At 43.4% G+C, this 19089-nt stretch overlaps 1 protein-coding gene across 1 annotated transcript in view; it reads left to right on the top strand.

Annotated features, from left to right (window-relative positions):
- LOC126204093 (protein sax-3-like) overlaps positions 1-19089 on the top strand; it is a 93781-nt gene that overhangs the window by 62842 nt on the left and 11850 nt on the right. The window contains exons 19-20 of the mRNA XM_049938511.1: positions 584-724; positions 5080-5270. Of these exons, the coding sequence (XP_049794468.1) occupies positions 584-724; positions 5080-5270 (332 nt within the window). The remainder of the gene's footprint in view (positions 1-583; positions 725-5079; positions 5271-19089) is intronic.

Genomic DNA, 19089 nt, shown 5'->3' with positions numbered 1-19089 from the left:
TTAAATCTTTCAGCTTATCAACATATAATACAACCACTTATCATAGTATGTTTCACTCAAAATATCTTTTATGCTGATGATCTTAACTTACGATACTACTTTATTGTACTATTAGACTTTTACATGTGCCAATCAGTTTTTAATGGGCATGGTTCAAACATTTCACTGCACTGTTGTGTTATTTCTGTCAAAGAAAATAAAGCACACATTTTTGGAATGAACAACAGAATGTAGGAAGGGGATAAAATTATTTTGTGTGAATGAACTGTAAAGAAGTACATGGGAATATTCAAGGGGTATCTGAAGTCCTATAAACTATGTAATATTTATTTCTACACAACATTAAATTTCAGTCAATAGTTGAACATATTATTTCATTTCAAAATGCACATGTAACTTCATAATAGTATGACGTAAAAAGAAATAACAAGGCATTCTACACTGAAACATATTGCTCTGGCTGTAAATCAAATACCATAAATTCAGTGTTTAGTTACAATTCATTTTAAAATAATATGTTTAGCAGTATGAACAAACAGTGTATACCAATGTATATTTTGATATTACCTTTTGTCTGCTTTAGCAACAGGGTCACAGCATGGAAGTGGAGGATATAATGCGATCGACAGAGGTGTTCAGTCATCCTTACCAAGCTTAGCTTCAGAGCACCTGTCATCACGATTATGCCACCAGAACATTGCCCAGCAGATGATGAAAGATTTAGGTACACAAAACCATTTTTTTCCATTGCACTAGAATGTTGACAGGTTGTCTCAAAGCAGTCTTGGGAACTGTCCATGTGAACATAAAAATGCTTTTGGATTTCAGAAAAATCCTGAATCATCTATAGTAGTTGGTGTGCTCTATACAGAAGGATCACCATTAGTTTAGATTTTCAGTTTAGGAGCTGGATTCCTTTAATCAGGTCACAGAAAGCTGAGTGAAACATTGACTAACCAGTGACTATTGTGTGGTGTTCACTGTGCTGTGTACTGTTGACAGTAGTGAAACTTCTTGACAAATAAACTCCTCTATATGATGGACAGAGCTGTAAAACATTAACATATGGTTATTTTAATTAACATCCTAGTTAGAATTAACCATATGAAAAAAATATTTCCTGATGTTTTGTTCATCACTGAAGTGTAGGAATGGGATAAACTGCCCAGTTAAAACCAATACTGGTATTATAATCCTGAATTCTGAATAACTGGTATTTTTCGATATTTGTTTCTTCCATGTTAAAACATGGATTTTTTTTATTTTTTGCTAATAACTGTGTAAAAAACTGAAATATCAATTAGCTATAGCAGCAGTGCTAAATTATTTGGCTTTTAAATTAACATTTTCTAAAAATGAATACTTTTCATTCATAAAATTTCCATTGCTTTGAAATATTGTGTTATTGTAGAAAATGAGAAAAGCAATCAGTGTTGTTTTGATAATAATGCCAACAGAAACGAGCAACAAACACTTGGCATAAGAAATGGTATAGCATTGCTGAGAATAATAATGTACCTGTTACCATGTGGTGTGGTCTACCAGATGATACATATGTACATGCAGTATGCAAGACTTGCCCCATCATTTTCACACTTTCATCATCAGACATTAGTCATTTTACAGAATGGCACCATCCCTAGTCTGGAAGTACTTTACGAAGTGCAGTATCAGTGAAATACAATGCTCTATTTGCTTTAAAAGATTAAGAACTGGAGAAGCCACAACAAACTTGTGATATCATATAATGAGAAAACTTAAAACTTAACAGTTTAGTCATAGTTTACAATAAAAATAGAAAGTGGCTGATCTGTTGACTGTCTACACATTACACCTTTATCTGCCTGTATCTCTTTAGAAATTAACATGAAAAACAGAGTTCTCCGAGATTGGTTTTCACTGTTTAGCACTGACTGTTCACATTGCCCAAATAGTGGTATGATCCTTGATTGTGACGTGATGTTTGAGCAGAGTTTTTAAAAAAATTAACACTGTTAGAAGAATGTTGGTGATTTTTTGTAATATTCAACCACTTATCACTTTTTGAGCAGTGAATGGTAGATGGACTAAGTTTTCTTCTATTGGCTATTTAATGTAATATTTTGATTCTAAATATCTTGAAACCCAGGGAGTCAAAAATTTTCAAACTTTGTTGATTTCTAAGTTTATTACACTAAATGATAGGAATAAAAAACTGATAATCAGATATTTTAGAAACCAGTTCTCTTGAGCTGTTTTAAGAGTATACACTGGGGTTCAAAAAAAAAACAACATAACCTCCATCCCTGCTGAGGGGGTGGATGGGACATGTGTGTTCCACTGTAATTTTGTTGTGAGATCTATATATCTTAGTGACAATGAAATAAATGATCATCTTGTACTTTCATTTATGATATATATTTTCAGCAAAGTACTTGGACTATATTTATAATTACAATTTGAGTGTCTCCTGTGACAGTCATATCGATCCTCTTATCTATGATACAGTGTTAAGCAATCTTTGCACAAAGCATTTTGACACTTGGTGCATAAGATTTTTGTTCTATGTCCCCAACACGTCAGTGCCTCATGAGTAAATGACTTAGGTAAACATTAAATACCGCATTTACCTGATTATAAGACTAGGATTTTTCCCAGATCTGTCATTTGAAAAATAAAGGGTCATTTTACATTCACAGAATAAACTAAATAAACTATTGCTGCTGGTTTCAACATGTTTATGTAGTGTAATAGATTAATATAAGTGTCATCTTACATTTACAGCTGAAGCTTTGGAAATTGAGGTTATACGCAGATTTATTTTGAAGAATAAGGAAAGGTTATATAGCATCACAAAATTGCTGACACTAGTGTTCATATTCCTGCTGCTGGTGCTATCACAGCCATTGTCTAATTTGATTACTCCCTGCCATTCCATTTGTAGCAGGTTCTGAAATGACTTTTTTCAGCAACAGTATACATATCTGCAGGAGACAGTAAACATCTAAATAGAAGCCAGTGGTATACTTACATGTTTCATGCAGCAATGATGTCAAAGCTTGCCATCAGGTATGGTGTGTCAGCTGCTGGTTCTACACAGCCAATGAGAGAGCACGAGGCAGAAGACATGTTTGGAAGCAAGAGATGAAGGAATATTGTCACATTATCACATCAATATAGATGTGAAATTCACTACTTATTCAGAAGAAATAGCTGTGTACTCAGGTTCCACTGTAACCCCAACCTCAGATATCATGACACATTCTGAAGAAAAGAAACAGCCAAATATTTGTGACAACCAAGATCATAAATTTTGATTGCTACTCATATTTGGGAATACACATTAGTCAGATGAAAATACAGGTAACATCCCAGACATTGATACCAGTGATGACATTAATGATGAAAAATAGTGATACCATAGATAACTGGATGAGTAAGCAAAAGGAATGTGAAAATAAGAATTAATGTAAACCATTTCTTTTTGTTTTATTTTATTTCTCCTTTTATTATCAAAATTTAGGTAATCAATAAGTGGGATAAGTTGAGAATGGGTATAATGTTAACCTTTTTGGACAAAAGCTTTATATTATTAAAACTGTTTGTAATTTTGATGAGTCAGAGCATGTTAGGAATAAAATTCTCTCAAGCAGCCTTTAAAAAAGGGCAATAGTTCTTATACTCAAGTAAATATAGTAATTTCCATTAATTCAAATCATAAAAATACTGTAATTAATGAAATAAAATATGAGACATTTATGATACTGAATAATAAGGAGTAAGACATTTAGTGAACAGAGGGTTAACAGTCTATCTTGAAGATAGCACAACCTACAGGTGCACTTGGTAATTATAAGAATTTTGGGCTTCCTTTTGGTAGTCAGACAGTGATACTTAGCAATAACATGCAGCAGATTTCCATTGGTTCTTTGATAACCTATCATGGGAAACATACGTCCCAGTGATAGTGAAAGGGTTCAAAGTTACACTCCCTCAATACCTCTCTCTTAATTTTCCCAACTCCATAAAGACAATACTCATTCATTCAAACAGAAAATATTCATTTCTGTCATGAAATAGCATTTTATTTTTTGCCAAATAGTTAAACTCCAGTGAAATAAGCAGAAATCTGTTGACTGTTGTGGAACCTCAACCTTCAGAAGCAGAAACTTTGCCGTGGGTATAATCACTAATTCTGTGCATCAATAACTATTTGTCTAATTTAACTCTTTGCCGATGATACAGTACACAACATTGAGGATGATTGGAAGTAACTTATATAACTATCCAATTAATTTGATGCCTGTGGATATCATAACTAACACATACACACACACACACACACACACACACACACACACACACACACACACAAAGAGAGAGAGAGAGAGAGAGAGAGAGAGAGAGAGAGAGAGAGAGAGACCTGCCATAAAAATATTGGGGACAAATATGGGAGTCACCTTAGCTCAGTTGTATGTCCACTAAAATCATTCAGTTTCTTAATAGGATACTGGAAAACTAAAAGTTGATAAACACTATCTATAAATTCTATCATGGAATGTTTCTCCACTGCCATGTGAAATCTGGGAATATTGCAAGTAAATGCGCACACAGGAAGAACATTTAGAACTTCTGCTTGCTTTCACACGAATAATACTACACACAGACAGTTGGGGTACACATATCCCATCCTGTGCAGGGAGGCGACAATAAGGGCGTCTGGCCACAACTTAAACTAACTATGCCAACCCTGTGCAATACAGGGCAAAGGAACAAGAAAAAAAGAAGAAAATTGTGCACACAGGAAGGACCAGGATATATAACAACATACACAGCTGACATCTGTATAAGAAAAGACAGTGACTATCTGACTGGAAAGTACTTACACAATCTCAGAAAAAAGTACTAGAATTTCTAAAATCAGAGCCATTTACCCATAAAATAAGAAGCAGAGTTTAGCATAAGGTGTGATGCAACTTATAATTTTAAAGCTAAGGCTGCAAATACTGGCACGCATGTAGTAGACACACAATGGATTCTTGAAGTCTTAACACAGAAAAATGCTTCCATTACACAATAATGTAATCTTTCTTTGTGCAGGCATTCCCAGTGGCCAGCCAGCCTGTGCAGACTCTGACTACAGTGACTGTGAGAGGTGGCATGGTTCTACGACAGCCGGCAGCTGGGATGAAGACCGGGGGAGCTGCAGCAGTGATACATGTTGCTCATGCAGTGATTCTAACTGCCCCTATGATGGTGCTGTTGACCATGGTGAACAAGGGCCTCTGCAGGTAAGGTGCTATTTATTCTTTAGTAGCCATCAGTCTGAAGACTGGTTTGCTGCAGCCCTCCATGGTAGTCTATCTTGTGCAAGTATTTTCATCTCTGGATAACTACTTCCCCCTGCATCCATATGGACGTGCTTACTATGTTCAAGCCTTGGTCTCCCCCCCCCCCCCCCCCTCCAAATAACAGTTCTCTTCTTTTAGTCAAGTTGTATCATAAAGTTTTTTTTTCCCCAATTCAATTCAGTACCTCTTCGTTAGTGATACACCCATCCAATTTTCAGAGAGTAGCATTGATTTCCTCAGTATATTGGATAAGGCTGCATAGCTATAAAGATATTGACACTTGCTCCATAATATTGCACAATATATTGTACAGGGTAAGGGTGAGATTGTACAATACACAGCAATTCCTGCTGAGACTTTGCAATTTGAGGACATGCAAACAACTGATACAGTGATGCCGTATGAATATGAGTACATCAAGAAAGACAGATGAAAGATATCATGTGTTCAAATCACAGTTGGGAGAGTAGTTTGATTATATGTTTAATACTTACTACTAATCAGCTGTAGAAATATTTAACAAAAATGTTGAAGTCCCGGCAAATGACACTGCAGCTGTTTATTTGTTTCTTTTAGAGGCTTGAATTATTTATTGCAGAAATACATAACAGAACTACATACCAGTCCTCTACAATATGTCTCTTACTCCTTTCAGGTTTGTATATAGCTTCCAGCATCGTGGAAAGTGAAATCTGACAAGTATACAAACAGTATCGTGTCTGTGTGCATGTGTAGATAAATTGTGTTAGTGTTTTGCAATCATGAGTTACCAAACTGATGGTTTAATGATATGCACACATATAAGCACATCATCACCCATTTCCTCTTCCTTTTCCATAGTACTGTCATTAAGTTCCTTTCCTTTATGTAGCCCCTCTAAATATTGCCTTAGCTACCTAAACTCTTTCTTCGCCAACCTATTCATGGGTCGCTTAGAGGAAGCCTTCTTGGTTACCCAGGCCTGCCAACCCAAAGTTTGGTACAGATTTATTGATGACATCTTCATGATCTGGACTCACAGTGAAGAAGAACTCCAGAATTTCCTCTCCAACCTCAACTCCTTTGGTTCCATCAGATTCACCTGGTCCTACTCCAAATCCCATGCCACTTTCCTTGATGTTGACCTCCACCTGTCCAATGGCCAGCTTCACACGTCCGTCCACATCAAACCCACCAACAAGCAACAGTACCTCCATTACGACAGCTGCCACCCATTCCACATCAAACGGTCCCTTCCCTACAGCCTAGGTCTTCGTGGCAAACGAATCTGCTCCAGTCCGGAATCCCTGAAGCATTACACCAACAACCTGACAACAGCTTTCGCATCCCGCAACTACCCTCCCGACCTGGTACAGAAGCAAATAACCAGAGCCACTTCCTCATCCTCTCAAACCCAGAACCTCCCACAAAAGAACCACAAAAGTGCACCACTTGTGACAGGATACTTTCCGGGACTGGATCAGATTCTGAATGTGGCTCTCCAGCAGGGATACGACTTCCTCAAATCCTGCCCTGAAATGAGATCCATCCTTCATGAAATCCTCCCCACTCCACCAAGAGTGTCTTTCCGCCGTCCACCTAACCTTCGTAACCTCTTAGTTCATCCCTATGAAGTCCCCAAACAACCTTCCCTACCCTCTGGCTCCTACCCTTGTAACCGCCCCCGGTGTAAAACCTGTCCCATGCACCCTCCCACCACCACCTACTCCAGTCCTGTAACCCGGAGGGTGTACACGGTCAAAGGCAGAGCCACGTGTGAAAGCACCCACGTGATCTACCAACTGACCTGCCTACACTGTGATGCATTCTATGTGGGAATGACCAGCAACAAACTGTCCATTCGCATGAATGGACACAGGCAGACAGTGTTTGTTGGTAATGAGGATCACCCTGTGGCTAAACATGCCTTGGTGCACGGCCAGCACATCTTGGCGCAGTGTTACACCGTCCGGGTTATCTGGATACTTCCCACTAACACCAACCTATCCGAGCTCCGGAGATGGGAACTTGCTCTACAATATATCCTCTCTTCTCGTTATCCACCAGGCCTCAATCTCCGCTAATTTCAAGTTGCCACCACTCATACTGTTGTGTCTAATTCATACAGCCTAGACACAATGAGGTAGCTAGGTGCACGCTAAACTAACGCAGACGGGCTTGAAGTACTGGAACAGGAGACTTATTAATGCACTAAAGAAAAGTACGTAGATGTTACTTAACTTTTATTCTCTTGTTGGAATACATCTCTTGAATAGTAGTAAGCTATAAGCACTAATACAAATGGCGCCTTGCTAGGTAGTAGCTATGGACTAAGCTCTCGGCAAATGAGAGGAAGGCTTCGTACGTCTGGTCGCAAGCTATGTCGTCCGTACAACTGGGGCGAGGTCTAGTCCGTGTCTTGTGACCTGCCATGTGGTGGCGCTAGGTTTGCGATTACACAGTGGCGACACGCGGGTCCGACATGTACTACAGGACCGCGGCCGATTTAAGTTACCACCTAGCAAATGTGGTGTCTAGCGGTGACACCACACATACCTCACCTGTCATTCAACAACATCTTTGCCTCTGCACTTCTGCCTCGACTGACATCTCTGCCCAAACTCTTTGTCTTTAAATATGTCTGCTTGTGAGATGTCTGCTTGTGTCTGTATATGTGTGGATGGATATGTGTGTGTGTGTGCGAGTGTATACCTGTCCTTTTTTCGCCCTAAGGTAAGTATTTCCGCTCCCGGGTTTGGAATGACTCCTTACCCTCTCCCTTAAAACCCACATCCTTTCGTCTTTCCCTCTCCTTCCCTCTTTCCTGATGAGGCAACAGTTTGTTGCGAAAGCTTGAATTTTGTGTGCATGTTTGAGTTCGTTTGTGTGTCTGTCGACCTGCCAGCACTTTCATTTGGTAAGTCACATCATCTTTGTTTTTAGATATATTTTTCCTACGTGGAATGTTTCCCTCTATTATAACCATATCATTAATTTGAACCCAACAATTACGTTTGTTATTGTCGCTGTTGCATTTCGAAATCTTTCCTGTCGTCTTATTTTCTCTCTATTTTCTCTTTCTGTTTTTTTCCAGTAATCTCCCTTTGTATTCACCTTCCGCTTTTCACCGTAATCTACTATACAATTTTATCCCGCCTATATATACTCAATAATACGTAACCCACTTCCAAACCATAACCAAAAAAAATTTATTTTCCGCTTCCAACACTACCGCTGCTATAAAATCCACCGTTTCTAGTTCAATAACAGCTGCTTTCACGTATTAAACAACCATTTCGGCCAGTTCTAATAACTTTCACTTTATTTCCACTTCCGTTTTTCGCACATCACTGATCATTTTAGCCGCTCCCCACAGCTTTTAACGTCATTATTTCTTCGTCAGACAATTTTTAGCCCCATTTTCGTAATCTTTCACCACTACACCACTCCTTTTAATACGTTTTTTCGAAATTTTCCCGAATTTCTCCGTCCTTTAACGTGTTTTAGCGGCATCACAACCACCTAACCTTTATGCACATCGCTGTCTACCAACCCAAGTTCACCACAGGATCAACTCAACCAACACTTTTTCGCCTTTTTTCATACCAGATCTCCAGTTGCTTTCTTGTTGACATTTATCTCTCCCCATATATTTTTATCTTTCATTTTCATTTCAACCTCATGTTAAACTTTCCACCTTCAATACCATGTCACCCTCACAACACCCCCACAACAACCCCATTAAGTTTTATTTACATTCCCTCCGCAAACATGCCTTCACCCTAGCCAGATTACGCTCGCATATTTTATTTTCCCAGGGTTGTCTGACATTTGGCATAACCCCCAAAGGCCTCACACTTAAAGTTCCCATCTCTGGCTGCAACCCTTCTCTCCATCAGTCCCTATACCAGTTCCAAACTGAACTATCCATTGCCCTCACCCACCTAATCCTTCACCTACACATCAACTCAGCCAATGAACACACCCGTCAACTCCTATCCTTAATAAAAGTCCTCAATCTTTCCTCTCCCACATCCACACCGGCTATTCAGAGCATCCTCCTACAGGCCAACCGCAAATTAGAGCAGCATGCCACCCTTCACCTCAAAAAACTATCCAATCTCCTGGTTTCCCACCTCCGGAAAGGCAACTCACTCACCCTTCACAACCTTTCCAGCAAACCTCAACCACCTCTCATTGCGCACAAACCCAGTCTCTCCCATCTACTCAATCTCCCACTTCCAGCTCCACTCCCTCCAAAACCTCAAAATTCCAATCAACACAATCTGGTACCACAACACCCTAATTCAGTAGTTAACCTTTCCTCCAAACCTCTCTCCCAATCCGAAACCTCTGTCCTATCCAAAGGCCTCACCTTCAGCCCCACTCCCAGATTCAACCAAACAGCCCTCGTCAAAGATTTACTGTCCTACACTCGTACTCTCTGCTGGAAGTATCACTTTGCCACGAAGAAAAATGATCCTAATCCTACCCCTAATGATCCAACTCCCCAAGACACTATCCAAATTGAACCCTGCCTGGAACAGTTCCGTCCCCCATCACAGCGGGGCCCACCTCCTCTTCCTCAAAATCACCCTCTCCAAACCTTCCAGGAATTTCTGACTTCCAGCCTTGCCTCTCAATCCTTCTTAAAAAAACCTTAATCCTACTCCCAACATCACCACTGCTGAAGGCCAGGCTATCCGTGATCTGAAGGCTGACCGGTCCATCGTCATTCTTCCGGCTGACAAGGGTTCCATGACTATGGTACTTGATCGTCGGGAGTATGTGGCTGAGGGACTGCGTCAGCTTTCAGACAACACCACATACAAAGTTTGCCATGGTAATCCCATTCCTGATGTCCAGGCAGAGCTTCAAGGAATCCTCAGAACCTTAGGCCCCCTACAAAACCTTTCACCTGACTCCATCAACCTCCTGACCCCACCGACACCCTGCACCCCTACCTTCTACCTTCTTCCTAAAATTCACAAACCCAATCATCCCGGCCGCCCCATTGTAGCTGGTTACCAAGCCCCCACAGAACGTATATCTGCCTACGTAGATCAACACCTTCAACCCATTACATGCACTCTCCCATCCTTCATCAAAGACACCAACCACTTTCTCGAACGCCTGGAATCCTTACCCAATCCGTTACCCCCAGAAACCATCCCTGTAACCATTGATTCCACTTCCTTATACACAAATATCCCGCACGTCCAGGGCCTCGCTGAGATGGAGCACTTCCTTTCACGCCGATCACCTGCCATCCTACCTAAAACCTCTTTCCTCATTACCTTAGCCAGCTTCATCCTGACCCACAACTTCTTCACTTTTGAAGGCCAGACATACCAACAATTAAAGGGAACAGCCATGGGTACCAGGATGGCCCCCTAGTACGCCAACCTATTCATGGGTCGCTTAGAGGAAACCTTCTTGGTTACCCAGGCCTGCCAACCCAAAGTTTGGTACAGATTTATTGATGACATCTTCATGATCTGGACTCACAGTGAAGAAGAACTCCAGAATTTCCTCTCCAACCTCAACTCCTTTGGTTCCATCAGATTCACATGGTCCTACTCCAAATCCCATGCCACTTTCCTTGATGTTGACCTCCACCTGTCCAATGGCCAGCTTCACACGTCTGTCCACATCAAACCCACCAACAAGCAACAGTACCTCCATTACGACAGCTGCCACCCATTCCACATCAAACGGTCCCTTCCCTACAGCCTAGGTCTTCGTGGCAAACGAATCTGCTCCAGTCCGGAATCCCTGAAGCATTACACCAACAACCTGACAACAGCTTTCGCATCCCGCAACTACCCTCCCGACCTGGTACAGAAGCAAATAACCAGAGCCACTTCCTCATCCTCTCAAACCCAGAACCTCCCACAGAAGAACCACAAAAGTGCCCCACTTGTGTCAGGATACTTTCCGGTACTGGATCAGATTCTGAATGTAGCTCTCCAGCAGGGATACGACTTCCTCAAACCCTGCCCTGAAATGAGATCCATCCTTCATGAAATCCTGCCCACTCCACCAAGAGTGTCTTTCCGCCGTCCACCTAACCTTTGTAACCTCTTAGTTCATCCCTATGAAATCCCCAAACAACCTTCCCTACCCTCTGGCTCCTACCCTTGTAACCGCCCCCGGTGTAAAACCTGTCCCATGCACCCTCCCACCACCACCTACTCCAGTCCTGTAACCCGGAGGGTGTACACGATCAAAGGCAGAGCCACGTGTGAAGGCACCCATGTGATCTACCAACTGACCTGCCTACACTGTGATGCATTCTATGTGGGAATGACCAGCAACAAACTGTCCATTCGCATGAATGGACACAGGCAGACAGTGTTTGTTGGTAATGAGGATCACCCTGTGGCTAAACATGCCTTGGTGCACGGCCAGCACATCTTGGCGCAGTGTTACACCGTCCGGGTTATCTGGATACTTCCCACTAACACCAACCTATCCGAGCTCAGGAGATGGGAACTTGCTCTACAATATATCCTCTCTTCTCATTATCCACCAGGCCTCAATCTCCGCTAATTTCAAGTTGCCACCACTCATACCTCACCTGTCATTCAACAACATCTTTGCCTCTGCACTTCTGCCTTGACTGACATCTCTGCCCAAACTCTTTGTCTTTAAATATGTCTGCTTGTAAGATGTCTGCTTGTGTCTGTATATGTGTGGATGGATATGTGTGTGTGTGCGAGTGTATACCTGTCCTTTTTTCGCCCTAAGGTAAGTATTTCCGCTCCCGGGTTTGGAATGACTCCTAACCCTCTCCCTTAAAACCCACATCCTTTCGTCTTTCCCTCTCCTTCCCTCTTTCCTGATGAGGCAACAGTTTGTTGCGAAAGCTTGAATTTTGTGTGTATGTTTGAGTTCGTTTGTGAGTCTGTCGACCTGCCAGCACTTTCATTTGGTGAGTCACATCATCTTTGTTTATATATATATATATATATATATATATATATATATATATATATATATATATATATATATATATATATAATGGAGGGAAACATTCCACGTAGGAAAAATACATCTAAAATCAAAGATGATGTGACTTACCAAATGAAAGTGCTGGCAGGTCGACAGACACACAAACAAACACAAACATACACACAAAATTCAAGCTTCCACAACAAACTGTTGCCTCATCAGGAGAGAGGGAAGGAGAGGGAAAGACGAAAGGATGTGGGTTTTAAGGGAGAGGGTAAGGAGTCATTCCAATCCCGGGAGCGGAAAGACTTACCTTATGGGGAAAAAAGGACGGGTATACACTCGCACACACACGCACACACACACACACACACACACACACACACACACACATATCCATCCACACATATACAGACACAAGCAGACATATTTAAAGACAAAGAGTTTGGGCAGAGATGTCAGTCGAGGCGGAAGTGCAGAGGCAAAGATGTTGTTGAATGACAGGTATGAGTGGCGGCAACTTGAAATTAGCGGAGATTGAGGCCTGGTGGGTAACGGGAAGAGACGATATATTGAAGAGCAAGTTCCCATCTCCGGAGTTCGGATAGGTTGGTGTTGGTGGGAAGTATCCAGATAACCCGGACGGTGTAACACTGCGCCAAGATGTGCTGGCCGTGCACCAAGGCATGTTTAGCCACAGGGTGATCCTCATTACCAACAAACACTGTCTGCCTGTGTCCATTCATGCGAATGGACAGTTTGTTGCTGGTCATTCCCACATAGAATGCATCACAGTGTAGGCAGGTCAGTTGGTAGATCACATGGGTGCCTTCACACGTGGCTCTGCCTTTGATCGTGTACACCCTCCGGGTTACAGGACTGGAGTAGGTGGTGGTGGGAGGGTGCATGGGACAGGTTTTACACCGGGGGCGGTTACAAGGGTAGGAGCCAGAGGGTAGGGAAGGTTGTTTGGGGATTTCATAGGGATGAACTAAGAGGTTACAAAGGTTAGGTGGACGGCGGAAAGACACTCTTGGTGGAGTGGGCAGGATTTCATGAAGGATGGATCTCATTTCAGGGCAGGGTTTGAGGAAGTCGTATCCCTGCTGGAGAGCTACATTCAGAATCTGATCCAGTACCGGAAAGTATCCTGACACAAGTGGGGCACTTTTGTGGTTCTTCTGTGGGAGGTTCTGGGTTTGAGAGGATGAGGAAGTGGCTCTGGTTATTTGCTTCTGTACCAGGTCGGGAGGGTAGTTGCGGGATGCGAAAGCTGTTGTCAGGTTGTTGGTGTAATGCTTCAGGGATTCCGGACTGGAGCAGATTCGTTTGCCACGAAGACCTAGGCTGTAGGGAAGGGACCGTTTGATGTGGAATGGGTGGCAGCTGTCGTAATGGAGGTACTGTTGCTTGTTGGTGGGTTTGATGTGGACAGACGTGTGAAGCTGGCCATTGGACAGGTGGAGGTCAACATCAAGGAAAGTGGCATGGGATTTGGAGTAGGACCATGTGAATCTGATGGAACCAAAGGAGTTGAGGTTGGAGAGGAAATTCTGGAGTTCTTCTTCACTGTGAGTCCAGATCATGAAGATGTCATCAATAAATCTGTACCAAACTTTGGGTTGGCAGGCCTGGGTAACCAAGAAGGTTTCCTCTAAGCGACCCATGAATAGGTTGGCGTACTAGGGGGCCATCCTGGTACCCATGGCTGTTCCCTTTAATTGTTGGTATGTCTGGCCTTCAAAAGTGAAGAAGTTGTGGGTCAGGATGAAGCTGGCTAAGGTAATGAGGAAAGAGGTTTTAGGTAGGATGGCAGGTGATCGGCGTGAAAGGAAGTGCTCCATCTCAGCGAGGCCCTGGACGTGCGGGATATTTGTGTATAAGGAAGTGGAATCAATGGTTACAGGGATGGTTTCTGGGGGTAACGGATTGGGTAAGGATTCCAGGCGTTCGAGAAAGTGGTTGGTGTCTTTGATGAAGGATGGGAGAGTGCATGTAATGGGTTGAAGGTGTTGATCTACGTAGGCAGATATACGTTCTGTGGGGGCTTGGTAACCAGCTACAATGGGGCGGCCGGGATGATTGGGTTTGTGAATTTTAGGAAGAAGGTAGAAGGTAGGGGTGCGGGGTGTCGGTGGGGTCAGGAGGTTGATGGAGTCAGGTGAAAGGTTTTGTAGGGGGCCTAAGGTTCTGAGGATTCCTTGAAGCTCTGCCTGGACATCAGGAATGGGATTACCATGGCAAACTTTGTATGTGGTGTTGTCTGAAAGCTGACGCAGTCCCTCAGCCACATACTCCCGACGATCAAGTACCATAGTCATGGAACCCTTGTCAGCCGGAAGAATGACGATGGACCGGTCAGCCTTCAGGTCACGGATACCTTGGGCTTCAGCAGTGGTGATGTTGGGAGTAGGATTAAGGTTTTTTAAGAAGGATTGAGAGGCAAGGCTGGAAGTCAGAAATTCCTGGAAGGTTAGGAGAGGGTGATTTTGAGGAAGAGGAGGTGGGTCCCGCTGTGACGGAGGACGGAACTGTTCCAGGCAGGGTTCAATTTGGATAGTGTCTTGGGGAGTTGGATCATTAGGAGTAGGATTAGGATCATTTTTCTTCGTGGCTATGTGATACTTCCAGCACAGAGTACGAGTGTAGGACAGTAAATCTTTGACGAGGGCTGTTTGGTTGAATCTGGGAGTGGGGCTGAAGGTGAGGCCTTTGGATAGGACAGAGGTTTCGGATTGGGAGAGAGGTTTGGAGGAAAGGTTAACTACTGAATTAGGGTGTTGTGGTTCCAGATTGCGTTGATTGGAATTTTGAGGTTTTGGAGGGAGTGGAGCTGGAAGTGTGAGATTGAGTAGATGGGAGTGACTGGGTTTGTGTGCAATGAGAGGAGGTTGAGGTTTGCTGGAACGGTTGTGAAGGGTGAGTGAGTTGCCTTTCCGGAGGTGGGAAACCAGGAGATTGGATAGTTCAACAACATCTTTGCCTCTGCACTTCCGCCTCGACTGACATCTCTGCCCAAACTCTTTGTCTTTAAATATGTCTGCTTGTGTCTGTATATGTGTGGATGGATATGTGTGTGTGTGCGAGTGTATACCCATCATTTTTTCCTCCTAAGGTAAGTCTTTCCGCTCCTGGGATTGGAATGACTCCTACCCCCTCCCTTAAAACCCACATCCTTTCGTCTTTCCCTCTCCTTCCATCTCTTCTGATGAGGCAACAGTTTGTTGCGAAAGCTTGAATTTTGTGTGTATGTTTGTGTTTGTTTGTGTGTCTGTCGACCTGCCAGCACTTTCATTTGGTAAGTCACATCATCTTTGATTTTAGATATATTTTTCCTACGTGGAATGTTTCCCTCTATTATAATCATATCATTAATTTGAACCCAACAATTACGTTTGTTATTGTCGCTGTTGCATTTCGAAATCTTTCCTGTCGTCTTATTTTCTCTTTATTTTCTCTTTCTGTTTTTACCAGTAGTCTCACTTTGTATTCACCTGCCCCTTTTTACCGTAATCTACTATACAATTTTATCTCGCCTATATATACTCAATAATACGTAACCCACTTCCAAACCATAACCAAAAAAAATTTATTTTCCGCTTCCAACACTACCGCTGCTATAAAATCCACCGTTTCTAGTTCAATAACAGCTGCTTTCACGTATTAAACAACCATTTCGGCCAGTTCTAATAACTTTCACTTTATTTCCACTTCCGTTTTTCGCACATCACTGATCATTTTTAGCCACTCCCCACAGGTTTTAACGTCATTATTTCTTCGTCAGATAATTGTTAGCACCATTTTCGTAATCTTTCACCACAACACTACTCCTTTTAATACATTTACACGTTTTTTCTAAATTTTCCCGAATTTCTCCGTCCTTTAACGTGTTTTAGCGGCAACACAACCACCTATCCTTTATGCATATCGCTGTCTACCAACCCAAGTTCACCACAGGATCAACTTAACCAACACTTTTTCGCCTTTTTTCATACCAGATCTCCAGTTGCTTTCTAGTTCACCTTTATCTCCCCCCATATATTTTTATCTTTCATTTTCATTTCAACCTCATGTTACACTTTCCACCTTCTAATACCATGTCACCCTCACAACACCCCCACAACGACCCCATTAAGTTTTATTTACATTCCCTCCGCAAACATGCCCTCGCCCTAGCCAGATTACGCTCCCATATTTTATTTTCTCAGGCTTGTCTGACATTTGGCATTACCCCCAAAGGCCTCACACTTAAAGTTCCCATCTCTGGCTGCAACCCTTCTTTCGATCAGTCCTTATACCAGTTCCAAACTGAACAATCCATTGCCCTCACCCACTTAATCCTTCACCTACACATCAACTCAGCCAACGAACACACCCGTCTACTCCTATCCTTAATAAAGGTCCTCAATCTTTCCTCTCCCACATCCACACCGGCTATTCAGAGCATCCTCCTACAGGCCAACCGCAAATTAGAACAGCATGCCACCCTCCACCTCAAAAAACTATCCAATCTCCTGGTTTCCCACCTCCAGAAAGGCAACTCACTCACCCTTCACAACTGTTCCAGCAAACCTCAACCTCCTCTCATTGCACACAAACCCAGTCACTCCCATCTACTCAATCTCCCACTTCCAGCTCCACTCCCTCCAAAACCTCAAAATTCCAATCAACGCAATCTGGAACCACAACACCCTAATTCAGTAGTTAACCTTTCCTCCAAACCTCTCTCTCAATCCGAAACCTCCGTCCTATCCAAAGGCCTCACCTTCAGCCCCACTCCCAGATTCAACCAAACAGCCCTCGTCAAAGATTTACTGTCCTACACTCGTACTCTGTGCTGGAAGTATCACTTTGCCACGAAGAAAAATGATCCTAATCCTACAACTAATGATCCAACTCCCCAAGACACTATCCAAATTGAACCCTGCCTGGAACAGTTCCGTCCTCCGTCACAGCGGGACCCACCTCCTCTTCCTCAAAATCACCCTCTCCAAACCTTCCAGGAATTTCTGACTTCCAGCCTTGCCTCTCAATCCTTCTTAAAAAACCTTAATCCTACTCCCAACATCACCACTGCTGAAGCCCAAGCTATCCGTGATCTGAAGGCTGACCGATCCATCGTCATTCTTCCGGCTGACAAGGGTTCCACAACCGTGGTACATGATCGTCGGGAGTATGTGGCTGAGGGACTGCGTCAGCTTTCAGATAACACCACATACAAAGTTTACCAAGGTAATCCCATTCCTGATGTCCAGGCAGAGCTTCCAGGAATCCTCAGAACCTTAGGCCCCCTACAAAACCTTTCACCTGACTCCATCAACCTCCTGACCCCACCGACACCCCGCACCCCTACCTTCTACCTTCTTCCCAAAATTCATAAACCCAACCATCCCGGCCGCCCCATTGTAGCTGGTTACCAAGCCCCCACAGAGCGTATCTCTGCCTACGTAGATCAACACCTTCAACCCATTACATGCAGTCTCCCATCCTTCATCAAAGACACCAACCACTTTCTCGAACGCCTGGAATCCTTACCCAATCTGTTACCCCCGGAAACCATCCTTGTAACCACTGATGCCACTTCCTTATACACAAATATTCCACACGTCCAGGGCCTTGCTGCGATGGAGCACTTCCTTTCACGCCAATCACCTGCCACCCTACCGAAAACCTCTTTTCTCATTACCTTAGCCAGCTTCATCCTGACCCACAACTTCTTCACTTTTGAAGGCCAGACATACCAACAATCAATGGGAACAGCCATGGGTACCAGGATGGCCCCCTCATATGCCAACCTATTCATGAGTCGCCTAGAGGAAGCCTTCTTGGTTACCCAGGCCTGCCAACCCAAAGTTTGGTACAGACTTATTGATGACATCTTCATGATCTGGACTCACAGTGAAGAAGAACTCCAGAATTTCCTCTCCAACCTCAACTCCTTTGGTTCCATCAGATTCACCTGGTCCTACTCCAAATCCCACGCCACTTTCCTTGACGTTGACCTCCATCTGTCCAATGGCCAGCTTCACACGTCCGTCCACATCAAACCCACCAACAAGCAACAGTACCTGCATTATTACAGCTGCCACCCATTCCACATCAAACGGTCCCTTCCCTACAGCCTAGGTCTTCGTGGCAAACGAATCTGCTCCAACCCGGAATCCCTGAACCATTACACCAACAACCTGACAACAGCTTTCGCATCCCGTAACTACCCTCCCGACCTGGTACAGAAGCAAATAACCAGAGCCACTTCCTCATCCTCTCAAACCCAGAACCTCCCACAGAAGAACCACAAAAGTGCCCCACTTGTGACAGGATATTTTCCAGGACTGGACCAGACTCTGAATGTGGCTCTCCAGCAGGGATACGACTTCCTCAAATCCTGCCCTGAAATGAGATCCATCCTTCATGAAATCCTCCCCACTCCACCAAGAGTGTCTTTCCGCCATCCACCTAACCTTCGTAACCTGTTAGTTCATCCTTATGAAATCCCCAAACCACCCTCCCTACCCTCTGGCTCCAATCCTTGTCACCTCCCCCGGTGTAAAACCTGTCCCATGCACCCTCCCACCACCTCCTACTCCACTCCTGTAACCCGGAAGGTGTACACGATCAAAGGCAGAGCCACGTGTGAAAGCACCCATGTGATTTACCAACTGACCTGCCTACACTGGGATGCATTCTATGTGGGAATGACCAGCAACAAACTGTCCATTCGCATGAATGGACACAGGCAGACAGTGTTTGTTGGTAATGAGGATCACCCAGTGGCTAAACATGCCTCGGTGCACGGCCAGCACATCTTGGCACAGTGTTACACCGT

This window comes from Schistocerca nitens, chromosome 9, assembly GCF_023898315.1.
Source record: "Schistocerca nitens isolate TAMUIC-IGC-003100 chromosome 9, iqSchNite1.1, whole genome shotgun sequence".
In the NCBI taxonomy this organism is placed as follows: Eukaryota; Metazoa; Arthropoda; class Insecta; order Orthoptera; family Acrididae; genus Schistocerca; species Schistocerca nitens.
The sequence above is the reverse complement of the archived record's forward strand: the minus strand, read 5'-3'. Positions and strand labels throughout refer to the sequence as shown.